The sequence below is a fragment of the Eulemur rufifrons genome, chromosome 5, assembly GCF_041146395.1.
Source record: "Eulemur rufifrons isolate Redbay chromosome 5, OSU_ERuf_1, whole genome shotgun sequence".
In the NCBI taxonomy this organism is placed as follows: domain Eukaryota; kingdom Metazoa; phylum Chordata; class Mammalia; order Primates; family Lemuridae; genus Eulemur; species Eulemur rufifrons.
The window spans coordinates 46,684,126-46,704,912 of record NC_090987.1 but is presented as its reverse complement, the minus strand read 5'-3'; the positions used below and the strand labels follow the sequence as shown (position 1 = coordinate 46,704,912).

The 20,787-nt window shown below is 40.2% G+C and overlaps 1 protein-coding gene across 1 annotated transcript in view; it reads left to right on the top strand.

The window, feature by feature from the left end:
• Positions 1-14,379, top strand: part of EPB41L3 (erythrocyte membrane protein band 4.1 like 3) — a 140,602-nt gene extending 126,223 nt beyond the window's left edge. The window contains exons 15-23 of the mRNA XM_069468543.1: positions 892-927; positions 1,658-1,849; positions 9,669-9,791; positions 10,383-10,763; positions 11,492-11,623; positions 12,104-12,202; positions 12,675-12,755; positions 13,030-13,146; positions 14,283-14,379. Coding sequence (XP_069324644.1) covers positions 892-927; positions 1,658-1,849; positions 9,669-9,791; positions 10,383-10,763; positions 11,492-11,623; positions 12,104-12,202; positions 12,675-12,755; positions 13,030-13,140 — 1,155 coding nt within the window. The 3' untranslated portion in view covers positions 13,141-13,146; positions 14,283-14,379. The remainder of the gene's footprint in view (positions 1-891; positions 928-1,657; positions 1,850-9,668; positions 9,792-10,382; positions 10,764-11,491; positions 11,624-12,103; positions 12,203-12,674; positions 12,756-13,029; positions 13,147-14,282) is intronic.
• The last annotated feature ends 6,408 nt before the right edge of the window (positions 14,380-20,787 follow it).

The following is a 20,787-nucleotide window of genomic DNA, read 5'->3' as shown; positions in this document are numbered from 1 at the left end:
CTTTTTCTCACCTACAGTTTCACTCTGGGTCTCCTCTTGTAGCACAGGGGCATAAAGCCCAGGCCCCGAGTCCAAGGGCCACAGTGAGAAGCACAGCTTTGCTACCGCGTGCACATGTGCGTTGACCCTACCTACTAGTTACCGATACGCGGGTACCAGTCCCAAGGGTTAGACAGGTCCTTAAAATGATAAACATAAAGATAATGAAGTGGCTTTGGGATAAATGTTTTTAAAATCTCAGAAATTGTTCTGTGTACATTTTAAAGAAATGATGGTGGTGTTAGTAGTTAATTTCTTTCTTTTTTTTTTTTTTTTTGAACCTCCTTAATTTCCCCATATCAATCTTCTCCCCTCCCAAATTTGTCTGTGAGTGTATAGGTTCAAGAAAATCAAGGTTCCAAGAAATTTTAAAATGTGGGAACCTCTGTGTTAAATTCTTTGAGCTTGGATTCTCTCATCTAGAAACTGGGGATCATAATAGCTAACCTGTAGGTTAGGATTCATGTGCTGCAAGGGAGCTGTCATTATCAGAGCCATCCTTATGAATTTTAATTTTAATCTGGCTCCCCACACTGCCTGAACCATATCTAATGTTCATTATGGACAACCGTCCAAGCCCTTGCTGTCACTTTCCCAACCACGTGAATCTGCGCATCAAAATGCCAAAGGCCCACTGGGCAAGCACTCTATTCCTCCTGCGTTCCTATTTCTTGTTAAGCCCTATAAGTTGTGTGTGAGAATGTGTGGTTTGTGTATAAGAAGGAAATGGCATCCACATGCAGGAGCACACGGGTGCCCACATTTAGCACGTTTGCATAGACCATAGTGCTTCAGTCTCAGAGTAAATTGCATGGTAAGACTTTATTTCCCACTCTTTCTTGATGCTGACAGTCGGACCAGGAGGAAGATGCAGAGCTCAAGGCACAGGTAGAAAATCAAAAAACAAAACAAAAGCAAAACCAGTGTGTGATAAGTCATTGTTTGTCTACAGTGTTCAATCTTTCAGCATGCTCCGTAGCTGGTTACCGTGTTACTGGTGCAGTGTGTAGGTTGGCATTTGTTCCCTTGACTACTATGTCCCTTACTTTTCCCTTTCTTCTCCACTTTTTTCAGAATAGTCTGATTAAGCGAATAAAGGGTGAAAATGTGTATGTCAAACATAGTAATCTTATGTTAGAGGTTGGTATTGGTATATACCAGTGCATGTTTGTGTGTGTTGTTTTTCTTTTAGTGGAATACATGTGGGCTCATACCATGATGCATGCACTGTGTGCTCACCTGTCCATAAGTGGGATGACTTCTCAGCTTATTCTGATTTTTTATTCTCTCCTAGATATAGATCCCTTTTCCTGTGTGTATATTTATTTTAATTCTCTTTGGTTACATGTGAATTACACTCTTTACAGTTTACCTTCTAAAATTCTTTTGGTATTTATGCTTGTGTGAACTAGATTTTTTTCCCCCTTTCTTTTCCATGGAAAATCACATTTTCACCAGAGTGTTTGTGGTAGTGCCATGAGCCCTGATCAAAATTCTGTTTTATTTTGACTACTAATAAGATTGACATTATGTTAAAAAATAAAATAAAATAAAAACAGCTGAAAGGAATACAAATACAAATACATTGACTGTTGGATTTTGTATGTTCTGGATATAGGAGCTAGAAAAAACTCAAGATGACCTGATGAAACATCAAACCAACATTAGTGAGCTGAAAAGAACCTTCTTAGAAACTTCAACAGACACTGCCATCACGAATGAATGGGAAAAGAGGCTTTCTACCTCCCCAGTGCGGCTGGCTGCCAGGCAGGAGGAGGCTCCCATGATCGAACCGCTCGTACCTGAAGAGGTCAGTAGACAGGCTTTTAGCTGGACTTGGTTCTGCTCACTAGCTTCGCTTCTCCACAGGGTGTGGATCTGGGACAAGGATTTGGCGTGCTTGTGAGTGGCAAATCTCTCCTCTTGTTTATGTATAACCTGAACCGAGATGCTCAGTACTCCACAGGACAGCTGGAGAGTAAAACGACTGAGTGGTGAGGAGTGAGTGACGGCATCAGCTGGGCCTTAGAGTGACCAGGGAGCCATAGCCACAACAGTGCAAATCAGCTAATTCTGACCATCAACCTAGATTTTATAGCTAGGAAAAACCGAGGTACTATCTTCACAAAGTGACACTTTTTCTGAATATACTTTCTTCTTCTGCTTTGAGAAACGCCCTGGAAAACTCATGTATATTTCTCATCAATTGCAAGATGAGGCCCTGTTGTGATTATCTAACGTTTGACTAAATGGAGATCTGAAGTTGATAGTATTTCAGGAAAGTTTTACTCTGAGATACTACACCGGGCTTTTATTGGTATAATGAGTATTTTATTGGTATAATGAGTATTTTTATTTATAGTAGATTAATAATCAGTTTTTAACTGATTTTTTATAGTGGCCAGAAATTTCTTTTTAAGTATGGCTCTTTCATATGGGAAAGCTCTCTTTAAATGTGCAGCCAGGGAACGTGAGTATTCAGCTGGTGTTACCGCAGGGCTCCCATTGTGTGGGGCCCACAAATTGCTATAGTGCTAATTTGACTGTCTGCTATTAGACATCATGTTGCTTTATCTCTCTTTCAAAAGAACTAGTTTTTGAAAACTGCATCCTTTTAGCATTGTATCGATTAACTTCCTTTTTTATGAAGACCCCTTTATTGTGAGATATTTGTTCAAGAAGCTGAAACAGAATAGAAAATTAAAACATAGGCTTTTGTGGGAGAAAAGTCCCTTAAACAGTGGTCTATATGCAGTGCTTAAGTCCTTGCATTAAAAATAAGAATCGAATTGCACTCATTGTTGATAATTTTCTAAACCTCCTTTGAAAGCTGTTTATGAAAAGTGACCAAGATCTCACCATCACCATGTTTATGACAATTCCAATCCCAGCTAAAGAGAGAAGAGTTATATGCCTGTATATATCCATTTCAGTTACTTTCAAAGGACCTTTTATGCAGAAAAAATGAAAAGTACAAATATCAGAGTATTCCTATACCATTAAATACCAGTTCCATCCAAATTACTGAGTTTTAAGAAACAAATTTCACATTCAGATTGATTTAAATGTAATAGTTGCTTTATTAAGAACACCACTTATCAGTTATGCTTTCATAAATTTTATTGTATTTGGTCGAGTTTGGCTTACGCTGTTTCTACCATCTCTTTTGGAAATAATGTGCTGGCTCTAAAGATGTCAGATACTGGGTTAAGTCACAAAAACTCAAAATAAATAACCACCAAAAACAAAACAAAAAAAAAGTCAAGCCTCTCTTCCCATGCTGTTATTTAAGAAAATGGTAGGTGGCAGCCACTTTGAATGAAAGTCTAGTAATAGCTTAGAGAAGTTAAAGCTGTGCTAATAAACAAGGGGACTTAAAAGTCTAGGCTTTAGCCTAGTAAAATAATTCTTTTACTTCTATTAAATCCTGACTCTTAGAGAATGACATTTGATGAACCCCAAGGACATTAATAATTTAAGGAGGTGATATATTGAATATACTGAACTTTCCTTGCATCCCTTTTCTGTGTTAGTACAGAAAAACTGGGAAAGACCAAGAAAGGATTTTTTAATATGGCTAGAAACATATCCTCTGCAGAAGAGCAAAGCAGTTTGGTTATTTAGAGTGGAGGAGACCAAAGGCTGCTTAGTATCTGCTTCCAAGTGTCTGCAGAGTTGTGGGGTCCTGCAGCGCTCCATCGCCACCATGGACAGGGGACATTGCGGACAGAGCTTGACTAGATAGAAAGAAAAACTTCTTAGAAACAGGCAGATTAACCCTGGTTATCAGAGGTGCTTTGGATAGCAGCTCTGAGGAGCTTCAAGTCCCAGGGGAGCGAGGCAGTTAGGGCGCCACACTCCCCTCGGCGGCAGGGCTGGGCAGAGTGCCCTCTCCGGTCCCGTCTGCTCTGCCCCAGGACTCGTGGTCATCCATGACGTCCAAGCTTCTACTCCAGTTGAGGACCCCGTAGACGGTCTTAAGAATTAAGAACAAATGAGAAGGTTCTTGTGCTCTGTATTGCCAATTTCTATATTAAAATTATGGCATCTGTTATCGTGTGAAAAGCACGAAAGATAATTTTATCCACCCAGCTAGGCATATACAAAGCCTATTGGTTTACAAACATATAACCAAAAGATTTGTATTTTTTAAAAGTAAATTGCTAATTTGATATCACCCTATTTTTTAATATAGCCCACTTTAATTAAACAGTAATCAACCAGTTTAGAAGGAAGTCCGGTTATTTCTAAATGTAAATATTTAATTTAACTTTTTTAATTGACATCGCAAATAAAGTAATATTATTTGTGTCAGAATCAGAAAACTTAGATTCAGTGACACCAAATTTATGACCCCAACCTTAGTTGGTTTTGATTTTACATTTTTTTTTTAAGTCTCAGTGATAAAATGGTATTTTGAAAAAGAAAACAATCTAATGATCTCCGATTTTTAATGTGACCATCTTTTTTTCTTTATTTTGTTTTTTCTATAGTAGTTGAATTGTTATTATAATAGTAATTGTTATTTCTGTAAAATGCTAACAATTTATGAATAATTCGAAGAAAATTAGAGTTAGAATTATATATAATGAGCTAATAATGATGATTATATTCTGAGATTTTTATGTGTGTTTTCTATACAAAATGGAAATTTGATTGCCAATGGTTTCAAGTTTCAGATATTTGAGTTAATAGGAGACAAGTAGCAAGGATGCCCCAAAGTGGCAGATAATATCCAATCCTCACTGACTTTAGAAAATAGACAAACCCACATACGAGGCCCACCAAACAGAGAAGAGGTAGGCACATGATATGTATAGGCTTCCAAATACATCCTCTGTCCACAAACATTTCCCGTGACAGCCTTTTATGATACACCTAAGCCTTGTCCATGTTAGGGGTATTTTCCTTAGTGGGTTATTTGAATTCCAAAGGTTTCCAAATTTCAGTCAAAAAGCAATACCTACCAGTACTTACACTGTGCCAATATTGTCCTCTCTTTTACATGAGCAGTAGTTTTATGGGCATAGTCATTGTATAATAATTCATTGAGCTAGACAATTAGTATAGTCAATTCCCATTATATGCAAATTCTGTATTTATTTGCAAATTTGCCTATTTCCTAAAATTTATTTGTAGAAACCCTTAATCACTCAAGAGTGATTGACACTTTTGTGAATTTTACATGCCAGTCATAGGGTTTCCTAAATATGGTATAGAGATGAAACAGTTGGAGTATACATCCAATTCTATTCTAAACCCTAATAAAATATTTTTTAGATTATCACTTTTTCTTTATTAGTACCAGTTCACTTTTCTACTAGCTGAACTAACTGGGTTGGGAGGTTAGCCATATATAGAATTTAATTCTAAAATCTGTCCCCTTATGCTACCTGTCTGTGTCTGTTATTGGACAGATGCAATGCCAAATGTAGACAGGGTTGACATTTTCAATTATAAGACATAGACATTTTTTAAATTAGTTGGTTTCAGACCACAGAATATGCTGAAAACTACTGTTCTTCTGGGGCTTTTTGTTAGGCTTTTTATCTAAGAAATAATATTTAGTTCAGTGATTATAATTAGAGGCCTGGCAGTATTTATTCTGAAAAGTACCTATAATTTTGACCTTTCCTTCCTCTTCTCATTTATGTTTGAAAAAAAGAGGCTATGATTGAAAGTAAAACAAAAATCCACATTTAATGATTCCACATGGTACATTTTATCATTTCCAATACCATCCTCCAAAATGCAACAGAACGGGGATTTTTTTTTTCCTCCTTTGAAAATGGCTTATTTGTATCTTATTAGACAGGGTCATATGAGAATGAGAATGATATTATCAAAATCTGTGAGTAGGTCCTGCAGGAGAATGTTCCAAATGTTCCCTACAACCTCTTACAAGCAAATGATTAAATCTAGTATTGATAGATTTGTAGACAAATGGGAATTTTAAGTAGTTCTCATAAAATTATATGGTTCACAACAATAGGTTTATTTAAAGACTTCCATTCTTCTAGAAACTGAAGTTTCCATGATTATTTAATCTTCCACAATATCCTTTGTGTCTCTGTGTAAAGCTACACGCTCTGCAGAGCTGGGCTTGGTAGCTAAGGTATCGCCACCAGAATTATGCCTATTTCATACCAAAGAAAGGAATAACAAGTAGTTAAAAAGTAAAAAAACTAGTTCCTAACATGAAATATTTACCCTAATATTTCTTAATTATATATGTTAAAGAACAATATGATTTGATATACTTAATTTTTCACTAAGATATTTTGAAATTGACGATAACCTTGAGTATTTTTTGTGTATTTGTGGGACAATAAAGAAATCAATCTAAGTATAACTGGGTTTATTCAGATGCGTGGCTGACGCAGTGAACTTGTGTTATGTCATTACTCTGAACAGGCAGCACACGAATGATGAATATCATCAAATACTTGTTCAGAAATAGAACTCAGGACTGAAACCTAACTTGAATTTTTAAAAATTTCTTAACATTTTCTTTTAATACTCACTTTTTAATAGGGGCATAAACATGGCTCAAACGCTAAGAAGCCCTTTAGATTGTTCTTACATGTTCTGTGTTTATAGAAACGAAAAATGCTTTGAGTCATATAAACACCAAAGTTTCTGAAAATAATCTTTGGAAATAATTATTAATTTTTGAGGTTATTTCAGACTGTTTTTCAAATTAATAAACAATAATTTACTTCAGGAAAAAAATGAATGAATATTATGAGTGCATATATACATATATATATTACAATAAAAGAACTCTCTTCCTAACTTGCCTTTTTGGAAACTGTCTGCTTCCTCTTCTCCAACCCAACCCCCTTTATTTAAACAGACCAAAGAAGAAAGAGAGATTTCTGAAAAAGTTATATTTTTGCACCAGGGAAGCTCTCCATTTCTTGAGTCTCAGGTAAAGAACACACATAAAGGATCTTCTAAAAGCAATTGCTCTTCAGAATTCAGTGTCATTGAAATGTCCTTTGTTTTTATTTTCCTTTTTAAATTTATCTTATTTGATACTGAGGTGGGTATGTAATTTTGACTTAGATTCTGGGGAAGGGAAAATGGAATTTTCTTAATATTTCATTAATCAGTTGTGCGTCATTTCTCTGTGGCTTCTACTCGGAGGTGATTTTATCTGTATGCTGTTACTGGAGCTTTATGATTGTACTTTCACAATAATCTTACTGAAACTTTCTACTGCCTGTTTTTACTCATAGAGCGGTGCTGATTTAGATGACATTGATTGATTTCGAAAGTTCTAAAATTTTATTGGTTTTCCCACTAGCCGAGTGTGATAAAGAAAATGCAGGAAGGCGACTCTGCTGACGCTATGGTTACTTCTCGTCAAATAATTTTCCAGAAAACTGTCCCATCGACCCTAGAGGTTAATTTTCAATTTATTTCATTTAATCCAACACCAGCATGTAGATAATCTGAAACCATTTTCCTTCAGGCACACATATTTCTAGATTCGAGTTTTCAGGCTATGATAAACACAAAAGTAGAAAATATCCTAGTTTAAAATGTAAACTAAGGTGCTCACCTGCTCCTGGTTTGCTCTCTCTTCCTTCTGTAACCTGTCAGGCCAGTCACCCAGCTGGTCACGTCCTGTCGGGCCTCTCCAAATACAGAGATTTCTTAACTTGCCTTTTTTCTGCCTCATTGGAACTAACACTAAGGAAGATGGCAAGAAATGACTGCGACAGTGAACTCTGGTTGTAAATGAGGTTGGAACTCTGTACAGATCACTATGGCCTGTGCATAAGAGGCTCCCACCGTGTCCTGTCAGTGGGAAATGTCATTACAATGACCTGGACACAGGCACACTCAGTATTTATTGGATAGTAAGTGCTATAGTGGATTCATTTCCCTGTATAAGGAAGTACAATTTATAAATATGGGAAATGGTATTTGCAGAAATTTGTAGAATGTTGGCAAGTTCTTTGTGAGAACAACAGTATAAGAAGTAGTATATTTAATGTAGAAAACTGTCCTTTCGTGTCCACACAAGTGAAGCCAGGTAACTTGTACAACTTCAATAACGTTATTTGAACTTGAAGTATAAAATAGTTAGAATTTTGTCATAAGAGCAAATATATCTCTTGCAAAATTTACTACCAAAGTATGTTCCTATTTAAAGAAATCTGAAATTTCAGCTGTACCTGCAGGATGTATTCCAAGTTGAAGGTCATAGTTTGCAAGTATCAGAGAAGAGATTGCAGTCATAATTATTAGTTAATAACACCAGGCCTTTGCAGTCCCATCACAGACCTGTGTGTAGCCCTTGCCCTGATTTTCTTAAAGGATTCTTATTTTAGAAATGAGATACCATCAGAATTTCTAATTTAGCTTTTATATTTCAAATATAGGGCACAGAGGATTGGGTTATTGTAGACAAAATACCCACTGAGATAGTTGATGGTGATTCGAAAAAGATTGTGACTTACAAGGTGGTGACAGTGAGCAGTAGAACTGGTGACCTCCCGCCTGACCTGTTAAAATCTGGTGCCATTACAATGGATAGCTTCGATGACTTGGCTCGAGACATGCAACTTAAAGAAGATAGCAAACAGAAAATATACACTCTAGGAAAATCCTACGACACTGTCTCTGGAAGAATTGTCACTATGACCGGGAAAGCTAAAGAGGGGGAGAGAGTGGTGTCGCCCTCCACTCTGGAAGCTCTTCAGAAAATGGAGAGAGGAATATCAGAGTCAGCGAAGATGGCTCCTGTTCTGGCAGAATACAAGGTCCTGGAAGCCCTTGCAGATGAGAAACCCAAGAGAGGACCTGAGGTCCAGACACCAAAGCGGAAATTGTCAGAATCCCTAGCTCCCATCAAGGAAGCCGAGTCTCGACGGCAGAGTCCCGAAGACGACCTCCAGAGGGTCCCCGCGCTGGGGAAGGATGCAGCTGTCCACCCTGGCCCAGAAAGTGGACGGTTTGGTAAAAAGGAGCAAGTGCCAGAGAGTGAGGTCTTAAAAGTGGGACTCTTTGGGCCCCGAAGGAAGAGCCTGTCCGAATGGAGATACTCCCAGGAGCCGGCCTTGACCGTCGCCATTGCACATTACGTTACTGAGTCGTCGGCGTCCCAAGTAGTGGTAACCAGTGGCGCTCATTCAGGCCACAGTTTACGATTCCAGCATGGCGGCCCTTGAGGCAGTGCCCTTCCACCCCAAACCCTTCCGTCTCTCTTGCTGCTTGGCTTTATGTTCAGAGCCAGCCAACCCAGCTTTTTGGTTTTTTTCATGGTTAAATCAGTACCGCAGCGCAAAGTCAGCATTCAAACACTTTCCATTTTATTTCCAGCTCCCCACCCCCAAGATGTGGTAGTGCTGCTGTGGCTTGCAATGAAGGAAAACATCTGCTTAAATCGGCGCCACCCCGACCCTGATAACTCTCTGCTTTACCAAATGACAGCGCCTGGTCACCCCAGTTTGCTATTTTATTTCCCATTCTTTTCTGTTTCCAAACTCTGTATCCGAGGTTCCTTCATTCCTCCTCCCTTCTTCCTCTGCCTACGGTTGTCTAACAAGCTGTGAGTGTGTACGTGCCTGCGTTTGTCTCTCTCTCGTGCTTGACTCTGCCTTTCTTTGTTCACTCAGACTAAGCAGTCTTCTGGCGAAAAACTCATGGATGGCTCTGAAATCTTCAGTTTATTAGAGTCTGCGCGAAAACCAACAGAATTCATAGGAGGGGTTGCTTCTACTTCTCAAAGCTGGGTTCAGGTTCTGTCCTTTATGTTTCTGAATGCGCTGATTTGCATTTCCTTATAACTTTTTGGATGCGTGTGTGTGTGTGTGTGTGTGTGTGTGTGTGTGTGTGTGACATCCAAGTGGCTTTGCCTTTAACCCCTAAAACGTGTCTTCAGTTGTTGTCCTTCGTGCCTGCCTGGTGTATCTGTCATGTGCCTTTAGCTCCATCTCAAGGGTGTACTTCAGATATTCCAGAGGCAAGCATGCTGAGAAATTTTCACAGCATTTAATTTTTACTATAAAAGCATTTTATCTCACCACTTGGGTCTAAGAAAGCAACCAAAACCGATGTGAATGTGCTACAGCGCTTTCCCTTAAAAAAAATTGCATTTTAGGCTGCATTGTGTTTTGCTGCTATCCCGCAGTGGCAGCATAGGTTCAAGCATGTGCATCTGGGGCAAGCATCAAAGATCCTAGCAGGAGGAATGAAAGCTAATTTGTATTTTCCGTCGGCATTTCTGGTTGACGCTGGCTTTAGGCATCCTGTCTAGTAGCGGCTTCCGTTATGTTGCGACCTTTGGTTTATGGAAAGTCACACTGATGCCACAATCTTCTCCTATGCAGAAAGTGGAAACCAAGACAGAGTCCAGTGTCACAGAGGCAGAGCCCGCGTCGCACCAGCAGCCGCTGAGCGCCGAGAAGGTGGTGCAGGAGACCGTGCTGGTGGAGGAGCGGCGCGTGATGAAGGTACACGCGAGCGGGGACGCGTCCTACATGGCTGCGGACGACGTGGAGGCCGCGCAGCCCACGCCGGTGGATGCTTCCGGCGTCAGAGGGAAGGAGGGCCCCGCTCTGACCGAGGGGGCCAAGGAGGAAAGAGGGGAGGAGGCCGAGAAAGCCGTCCTGGAGCAGGTGGAGACAGTCGCTGCCTCCCGTGAGCGGCAAGAGGAGCAGAGTACAGCCGTCCACGTTGCTGAAACTTTGGAACAAAAACCTCATTTTGAGGTAACTGGTCGTTATTGTTACTTTTAGCACTAAAGTAAAACTGATACAGGGTGCCTGGAAGTTTAGATCAGCGTACAGGTGGAGCTAAAGTTAATGTTCCACCTTTTCCTTGTGCGATTTGTGTCTCCTCTTATTTCCTTCCTGCACAGCAGTTAGGGGCCTCGGTGCCTGTGTCCAGCTTTTGGGTCACATGCAAACACATCTCCTGATGATCCAGAAAATGGTGTCTGCTCTCACTGAAATTATTGTAATTGGCAGTAACCCCTGGGAATGCATGGTTGGCTGAGTTATTAGAAAAGTTGATAAATTTATTTCTGATCAATGTACTTATCCAAAAAGACCCCAAACCATGCCTGTTCAAGTACCCGATGCCAGAACTTCAGTCACCATTCTCTTTTATTGAGATCTCTAAAGTATTTGGGGGGTTAATGTCTTATTACTTGTTTCTTCTAATAATTTATTACAAAGAAGGCTTATTTATAGTTTTTTATCATTACTATTTTCTTCAGAATGTTTTCCTTTACCCAAAACAGTCCATATAAAAAATGTTATGGAATTCTGGGAGACTGACATACATATGTTGCATGCCTCGGTCTCCAACTTCCTGCATAAACATTTATTTCATACTGACCTGTGCTTACAACCACCAAAAAGGAAAGGGGAAAAAAACAAAACTGTGTGTTTGTGCAAACTATAATAGCCACTCTACTTTCTTCCCATCGGCACAGTCATCAACTGTGAAAACAGAAACCGTAAGTTTTGGCAGTGTTTCTCCAGGAGGAGTAAAGCTAGAAATTTCTACCAAGGAGGTGCCAGTCGTGCACACTGAGACAAAAACCATCACATATGAGTCATCCCAGGTAAGACAATCTATGAAGACCAGAGCCCGGGCATTTTATTTTACCCCTTTTATGGCTTAAGGCATTTGCATATTAATATAAGTACATGATACTTAATTCACAAGACTTAGAGGATCCGGCAGCCAGATTGTGTCTATCAAAAGCGATGCAGGAATCGTAATTTTATTACCGATTGTGGAACAGCAGGTGACTTCACCAAGTCTTCATGTACCTCGAAATCTAGAAAAAGGTGCAGAAACCTATCTCCCTAGCCATAGAGGAGGGAAAATACTCAAGCATCCACTGCTCACATTTCTAAAACCCTGGTTTTTTAAATGACAGTTAACTCTGGTTGTGCTTGGCTGTCACTCTTGGCGGCAGCTCCCAGGTGCTGATTGAACAGCGCAGTGTGGGAGATAATGAAACAAATCACTGTAATGCCTTAAGTAACATAGGAAACATAAGCACCTGGATGAGGTGTCTGTCCCTGTGCTTGCTTAGGTCGATCCCGGGACAGATCTGGAGCCGGGTGTGCTGATGAGCGCACAGACGATCACATCCGAAACCACCAGCACCACCACCACCACCCACATCACCAAAGTAAGTGGGGCACGAAGCCCCAGGGGTTCCCTGAGAGCTGGAGAAAGGGGCTCGTTCAGAGCTTCTTACAGGGCGGCTGCACAAGCACATAGTGGCCCCACTATCAGGATGCCACCAAAGCTCCAAGAAAAGCTTTCATAACTTCTGTGTCTATGATGCACTTGTCCTTACGTGCGAGTTTCTGTTTAGAAATATACATTCTGATCTCCTGTGCTTAACACCTTGTCTAGCACTTGGCATGCGGTGGGTGTTCCAGCAACACCGGCCATCCAAACCCAAAGGACTCAACTCTGGTGTCACTTCTGAAATTAAAAATGTTAAATAACTGCTGCAGAATTCTACTTCAGTTCTTGAAGATTGAATGATGCTACTTAACACTCGGTCACCATTTTCTTCTTCTACTGACCCCCATCACACACTGATTGTTTCTCCTGGGGAGTAAGTTCATAAAGCTTTTCTTTGTTGCTTTCAGACTGTGAAAGGAGGCATTTCTGAGACAAGAATTGAAAAGCGAATAGTCATCACAGGAGATGCAGACATCGACCATGACCAGGTAGTATGTGTGAGACAATAAATACCCGGGCAGAGAAACAGAGAAAAACCTATGGGCCCTCTGATTCCCAGTGCAATTCTTCTAGTCCAGCATGGATTCTAAAAAATGTTCTGAATTAATTTTTCGATATATGATTTACGATCCCTTTTGTAATCATCGTTCCTCATTTGTAAATTGTGAATATAGATCTAGCTTGTAAGTCTCCACCTTGCTACTGATCATGCATGTTCCACCTCCTTTCTGTTTTCGCCCTTCTGTGATTTCCCGGGGATAGGCGCTGGCTCAGGCAATTAAAGAGGCCAAAGAGCAGCACCCTGACATGTCAGTGACCAAAGTAGTGGTCCATAAAGAGACAGAGATCACACCAGAAGACGGAGAGGATTGACCAGAGGTAAGAGGGGCACCGATTCTCCAGGCTTGCCTAGGCTGGCATGTGGCACGGGCACTGCCCTCTCACCCTTCGCCTGACCCCTCCTCTCCTTTTTTCTCTCACTGGCGTTTGCAGGGCTGGTTACCAAGAGGATGGAGAATTGGTTTGCGGGTGCCATTTGTCTCACATTTGGAGGTTCCATACCTGTGGGGTTTTGCATGTACTGCCAGTTAGAGGACAAAGGAAAAGCAGTCTTTGCTCAAGTGGTCTCATGGGTGTTCGCTCGTAATCCATGCCCTGCACTCTTTTCATTATCCAAATTTGAAATGTCAAATTTGATTTCACTTGCCATGTGGCCGTATCAGAACTGAGCCAACTTTGTTCTGAGAGGTTCAATTTGTGTGTTCCAGATACTAGGGGAATAACATATACCACTTTCTCATTTTGATGGCAACTCTATTCCATTGTAAGCTTTCTTTTCAACTGTGTTTGGTTATAGCTGGTTTATGCTTTGGTGTTTTGTTTTTTAATTTGAAACGTGAGCATGCACTTGCTTTTTGGATGTCTTATATTTCCTGCATTCTTTGGGATGATTTTTCTCCCTAACGTAGCATTGTGTCTCAGGAGGAGGCAAAAATGCAGTCTTGTGGTCCTCCAGGACGCGCCTGCCTTTCCAGCAGCTGTTTGGCCAGTGTCATGAGCAGACTGTATTGTCCATGTGTGCACAGACTTGTCATGCGTACTAACCTGCCATACAAGAGCTCACGGGGCTGTGAGCATTTCTAAGAGGGCTTTGAATGCTGAATGCAGCAGTTGAGCTACTTGCACACTTGGTGGTATGATAAAATGTTTAAGAGACTTAATAAGTAAGTTCTCTAACACTAGTGTAAGAAACATAGATTAATGAGTGGCATATCTTGAAACATAAAAGTCACTCGTTATATTTAAATTAATACGTTTTAGAAGACAAAAAAAAAAAGAAAAAAGATTCTCTTCAGTGAACTTCAGTCACTTGAGTGATATTATCAATTACTTAAGCATGATATCTTGTCAAAAAGAGCATTCTAAACCTCCAAGATACTTTTTTTGTGACTTGGATCTGAAAAAAATTTTCAGATGTTTTCAAATGGGTAACGAATCAAATCTCTTTTCTACAGGAATAACTTAGTTTGCACATGAATCCGGTCATGCAAAGCATTAGGAAAACCAGAGCCTATATGGAGTTCCCTCTTCTAACCCAACTGACTTGTATCTGTCTGTGGAAAATTTCAATCCAGAAGAATTGACCTTGACCATTAATAAAGACACTGGCAGAGAGATCTTCCCATAATAAAGCAATCTGAATCAGCATCACTAAACTGATACTGCATGAAGCAACGATAAAATTACAAAAGAGCAGCATTTTTAATTTTCACAAAATGTCTAAGTTTTCAGCTATACCTGCACGTTCATAACCAACAATATAAACCGTGATCTCATGTAACACATAAACAATTCATGCCTTTCATAGTTTATTATTATTAAAGTCTTAAAGAAAATTGCAGTTTCTTAGATGACAGATCTTTTGTTTACAGATAAATGAAGATTACCCTAAAATACTAGAAGCTGTCTAGGTCTGGTGTGTCAAATTTATCCCAGATTAGATGTGCCAATAACCGAGTTTATTCAGTAAACAACTTGAATCTTGTACTTGTTTCATCCGATTTTATTACTCTCATCCGTAAACAGTAATGACTCTCTGACCCTCTGGAAATATTTAACGCTTACAATCTTGCTTTGTGTATCTAATTTAATTCCTTATAAGGTAGTACTGATTTTAGCATATTAATGTGATTTCTTCCTACTGTCCGCTTTGGTCTGCGTTCAATCCGGAAAGCTCTCCAGAGTTCCCTAACAAGTCCCAACTATGTAAATTGTCATTATTTTGGGAAGAAAAGCCTGTATTTTTGTTAGTTTACAATATTATGACATTGCACTCCCGGAGAACCTGTTGGGCTTCTGTTGCTTTGTTTTCTTTCTTTGTTTCCTTTTCATTGTGTTTTTTAAATTGATTTTTCTTTTACTTGAAGAAAACGTGTTTTATTTCCAAATCTGGTCCACATTTACAACCTAGTTCAGAGCCAAGCCTTAAACTGTACAGAATTTCCACTGTAATTAAAACTATTTAGTGTTTAGTTATAAATAGCCTTCAAAAAGATATATTCTCCATTACACTGTCACCTGCATCACAGCCCATGGTGAATGTATGTTTCTGCATAACGAAATAAAAATGGTAAATGCACTGAAAGCTCTAAGTTTCTGTTTAGTAATTTCCGTGTTGTGTGTGTTTAGCCCAGAGGTAACATTTGTGTGACATCAAAGGCCTCCTTCATCTGCATTGTAGAGATATCCTGTCTTTACAAGATTAAAAAAAAAAAAAAGTGTATACAGTGTGTGGACCCTTTGAGGGATTGCAGATAGGAATAAAATACTTGTATCTAAATGTTTGCTTGCCTACAAAGGCTTTAAAGAGTATATCATAGAATCTCATTTTCAAAGTTTGACTATTTTTATAAGAAAAGAGGTTCTGTTATAAAACCCAGTGTTTCTGGGAGCTTTTGCTCTACCAAAGAGACATCTCTCTCTTTCTCAGATACCAGCTCCGTAGCTGAACAGATCAAGCGATGTGCTCTACAAAGGCTCGTGCCGCCCGTCCCAGCTGCTCATTCATGTCGAGCTCCTCTCATGCCAGGGACCAAGACTTTGTTACCAGCTGCCAACCTAATGCACTTGCTTCCATTTCCTATGACATCATACTTTACCTAACTTTCTTTTTTAAAATAATTTTTTAATTGACACATAATAATTGTACATATTTATGGGGTACGTGGTGATGTTTTGATATAACATAGTGATCAGATCAGAATAATTAGCATATCCATCATCTTATATCCTTTTTTTGTTGTCGGGAACATTCAATATTCTCCTTCTAGCTGTCTGAAACTCTTAATATATATTATTGTTAACTATAGTAATTCTACAGTGGTATAGAACACTGGAGTTTGTTCCTCCTGTTTAGCTGCAATTTTGTACCCTTTAACAAATCTCTCCCTATCCCTCCAAAAAACTTTGATTAAAAAAAAAAACAACTTTCAGAAAATTGTTAGATTTGACCACATAGCTAGGTCTTATTGAGGGAATCAAATTCTTATCATTTGTCTCTAAAGGAGTGACAGTATTGTGCTTACTGTCAATACTAAGTATTCATTTTAGGAACCGAAGCATCATTTTAATGGTGTTTGTGACCAATCAAAACTATGTTCGGAAAAGTTAACACTGTATTTATACAACAACAGGAAGTGGCGCCCAGGGGTACCTGCGCCAGGACCTGCTCACTTTCTGTCCATCAGGTTCTGCCCATGTCAGCTGCTTTAAACCAAAGCTAATGTGTTCGTGCTTCTCTGTCCTTGCCAATAAGTGCCCTTTCATTTTTATAAAACCATACATTATCAAGGAAGTTGTATATTTCCAGCTCTCTTCCTTCTCTCTTAGGCCCCTCAAAGTTCTTCCAGCCTCCACCCACTGCTGGGTTCCAAAGCCACTCCCACATACTTCGGTCTCTGTTTTTTATTGTATGACAAATTACCACAACGTTAGCGGCCAAAAGAAGCTGTACATTTATCACCTCCCAGTTTCTGTGGGTCAGGAGTCCAGGCCCGGTTTTGCTGGGTGCTCTACAAGGCTGCAATCAATCCAGGTGTCAGCTGGGGTTGGCTGGGGAAGGACCCAACCCCAGGCCCCGCAGGTTGTTAGCAGGACTCTGGGCAGCTCGCTTCCTCAAAGCAAGCAACATGAGGGAAACCGTGGAGAGTGTCTGCTGGCAAGGTGGTGTCCTACAGAACGTCACAGAGTGGAGGGAGTGGCCTCTCAGCTCCTTCACCGTGTTCTGTTCATTAGACCTAAGTCATGATTCCTGCTCACGGCGTCAACAGATTTAACATTTAGATTTAGCGAGTAGTCAATCACTATCTAACATCCCTAATCCAATAATTTTAAACCTAGATTGCACTAATGTTTAAAACTGGCCTACACTCGGTAAACTCATAGGTAATTAATGCCAGCGTGTTTTGTTTAGCCGTTACTACTAATAGTATGAAAAAAACCGCAGATGTTACACTTTGAGAAACTGAAGAATTCCATGTCAGAGAGCTGTTTGCCCTTCCAAAAAGAAAAGTTTGCTTCACAATTTGCTCTATGATTCAGGCCTAGGGTTGATAAGAAAACAGGATTTTGTGGTTCTCTCAAATAAGCAGAAAGACAAATCGCAAACCTAAAGGCATTTTGGTCCCACCTATTGGCAATGAGCCATCCCATGTTAATCAGACAAGGATCTGCAGAAACCCCAGTTTTACCAAGCCTTTAAAAAAATCTTCATATTAGGACTCCTAGAATGCATTGCTAAGTCCAAAAACAACAGCCTTGCTTCCAGCAAAATGCTCCCTGCTTTCCATCCAGTGGGGCTGGGCTGGGCTTGGCTAGGGTGTGGGGACACATCCCGCTCCTCCCGTGGGGCTGGGCTGGGCTTGGCTAGGGTGTGGGGACACATCCCGCTCCTCCCGTGGGGCTGGGCTGGGCTTGGCTAGGGTGTGGGGACACATCCCGCTCCTCCCGTGGGGCTGGGGCGAGAGAACCGCAGTGATGCCGAGACATCCACCGCCACAGAGAGAGACACGAGGGCAGCGCTGATGATGTGGGGATTTCGTGTCGTCTCACTTTCCCCCAAGGAATTTCTCATTCCATCTGGTCTATGTTCCTTTCAAACTTCGCAGAGCTGCCGTGTCCCTTCTCTCTGGGCGCAGTGAGTGAGATCGTGCACCTGGAGGGCTGACTCAGCCCGTTTTTTTAAACAATCACTGTAATCCATTTCCATAGATGTGCTGGAAGGAAGGTGATATAATGAGGTATCACCTTCCTCCCAGCACATCTATGGCTCTATAACTTAAGTCCACATCAGCCCTAGCTATTTTTTAAAAATCGAATGGAGTCTGGAATGTGAATCCAAAATTGCTTCTAACTTACCAACAGGCATTATACATACCTTCCATTAAATGCTATTTTTGTTTTTATCTATCTCACTATGTCAAATTAACCAGTATAGAAGTGTCTGCACTGGATTTCCATAGAGGTGGCCTTATATTTTAATGGATATTTACTTCTGAAGTAAAACTGGATTATTCCATTTTTTTATGAAACATTTTTGTGGCAGGACATTGGTGCATCTAAAATTGTGTTCTCAGAAATAGTTGTGTTTTTTTTGTTTGTTTTTGTTTTTGTTTTTGTTTTTGTTTTCTGAGATAGAGTTTCTCTCTGTTGCCCTGGCTAGAGTGCCGTGGCATCAGCCTAGCTCACACCATCCTGGGGCTACAGGCCTGTTCCACCATGCCCGGCTAATTTTCTCTCTCTCTCTCTCTCTCTCTCTCTCTATATATATATATATATATATATTTTTTTTTTTTTTTTTTAGTTGTCCAGATAATTTCTTTCTATTTTTAGTAGAGACAGGGTCTCGCTCTTGCTCAGGCTGGTCTTGAACTCCTAACCTCAAGAGATCCTCCCTCCTCGGCCTCCCAGAGTGCTAGGATTACAGGCGTGAGCCACCGCGCCCGGCCAGAAATAATTTGTTTTGACAAATAGTTTCTTCTCAGAGCTGTTTAACTCTGAAGAAGGGTGACAGGAGGAGCTGATGCCCCCACCAGTGGAGTTACACACACACACACACACACACACACACGTGCAACACACGCGCTCCACTCAGGAATTGGGTGGAGCAGCAGAAAGACCAACTCCAAGGGACTTTGGCCTGTCCTACCTCAGCCATCACTCCATTGTTGCCCGCCGAACACCTTCCACCTGTGTTTAATACCACAAAACTGCAGGGACACTAAAGGACATCTAACCTGATAACAAGAGGACAAATCTAAGAATAAACCTTACAAAGGAGTGGCTGTGAATAAAAACAACTTATTCATATGGATGCTCTATTTATCCTGCTGTGCAAGCCAGGTACTGGGAGACTCACACCACTGTCCCTTCCCTGTCACCGCCCTAGACTGCCAGCCAGATCTAACCGTGCTGCTAAACCCACGCTATCCCAACAGCCTGCTGCTGCTGTTTCCACATTCCCACCCACATCATCCCAACCCCTTCCACCGTGGCTTGTGATCGTCTAAGAAATATTAATACAAAATCTAATCTTGTCGCTCCTGTGGTTAAAAGGTGTTTTTGGCTTTCCATTGCTCTCAGTGTAAAGGCCTCAATTCTTCACACACTGTCTGAAGCTTTGCGCGGGCTGACTCTTCCCCACGTACTTTTCCAGCCACGTATCCAACACAGCGTCAGCTGACTCTCCGACCCCTCTTCCTGCTGCAGCTCTGTTTAAGTGCTGGAACTATCCTCAGCCTCTTTCACTCAGCCCCCAATTTTGCTTTATATCTGAACTCAAATGTTCCTGAGTTTGTGGATCAGCTTTCCCTATTATATACACTCAAACCAACACTTTAATAGAAATGTCATGATTGTAACTTTTTCTAATGTACTTGATTCTTTTTTTCTACATGTATATTTAGGGGATACAAGTGCAGTTTTGTTACATGGATGTATTGCCTAGTGGTGAAGTCTGGGTTTTTAGTGTAGCCATCACAATGTGTACATTGTGCCCATTAAGCAATTTCTCATCCCTCACCCCCTTCTATGTGTGCTATTCCACTCTTCCTATCCAGAGGTACCTATTATTAATATTTAGCTCTCACTTTTAAGTGAGAATGTGTGGTATTTGACTTTGTGTTTCTGAGTTATTTCACTTAAGATAATGGCCTCCAGTTCCAGCCATGTTGCTGCAAAAGACATAATTTCATTCTTTTTATGGCTGAGAGTATTGTGTGGTGCATATATATATCTCACATTTTCTTTAGTCATGGGTTGATGGACACTTAGGTTGCTTTCATATCTTTGCTATTGTGAATAATGCTATGATAAACATACCTGTACAGGTATCTTTTTGATATAATGACTCTTCCTTTGGTTAATACCCAGTAGTAGGATGGCTGGCTCGAATGGTAGTTCTATTTTTAGTTCTTTGACAAATCTCCATACTGTTTTACATAGAAGTTGTACTAATTCCCACCAATAATGTATAAACATTTCTTTTTCTCCAAATCCTCGCCAACATCTGTTAAATTTTTTTACTTTTTAGTACTAGCCATTCTGACTGGTATAAGGTGGTATCTCATTGTGGTCTTAATTTGCATTTCTCTGATGATTAGTGATGTTGAGCATTTTTTCATATGCTTCTTGGCCATTTGTATTTCTTCTTTTGAAAAATGTTCATGTCCTTTGCCCACTTTTTAATGAAGTTATTTATTCGTTGAGTTGTTTGAGTTCCTTGTAGATTCTGGATATTAGTCCTTTGACAGATGCATAGTTTGCAAATATTTTCTCCCATTCGTAGGGTGTCTGTCACTCTGTTGGTTATTTTGCTGTGAAGAAGATCTTTAGTTTAATTAAATCCCCTTTGCCTGTTATTGTTTTTATCACGTTTGTTTTTGAGGTCTTGGTCATGAATTATTTGCCTAGGCTAATGTCCAGAAGAATTTTTCCTAGGTTTCCTTCTAGGGTTTTTATGGT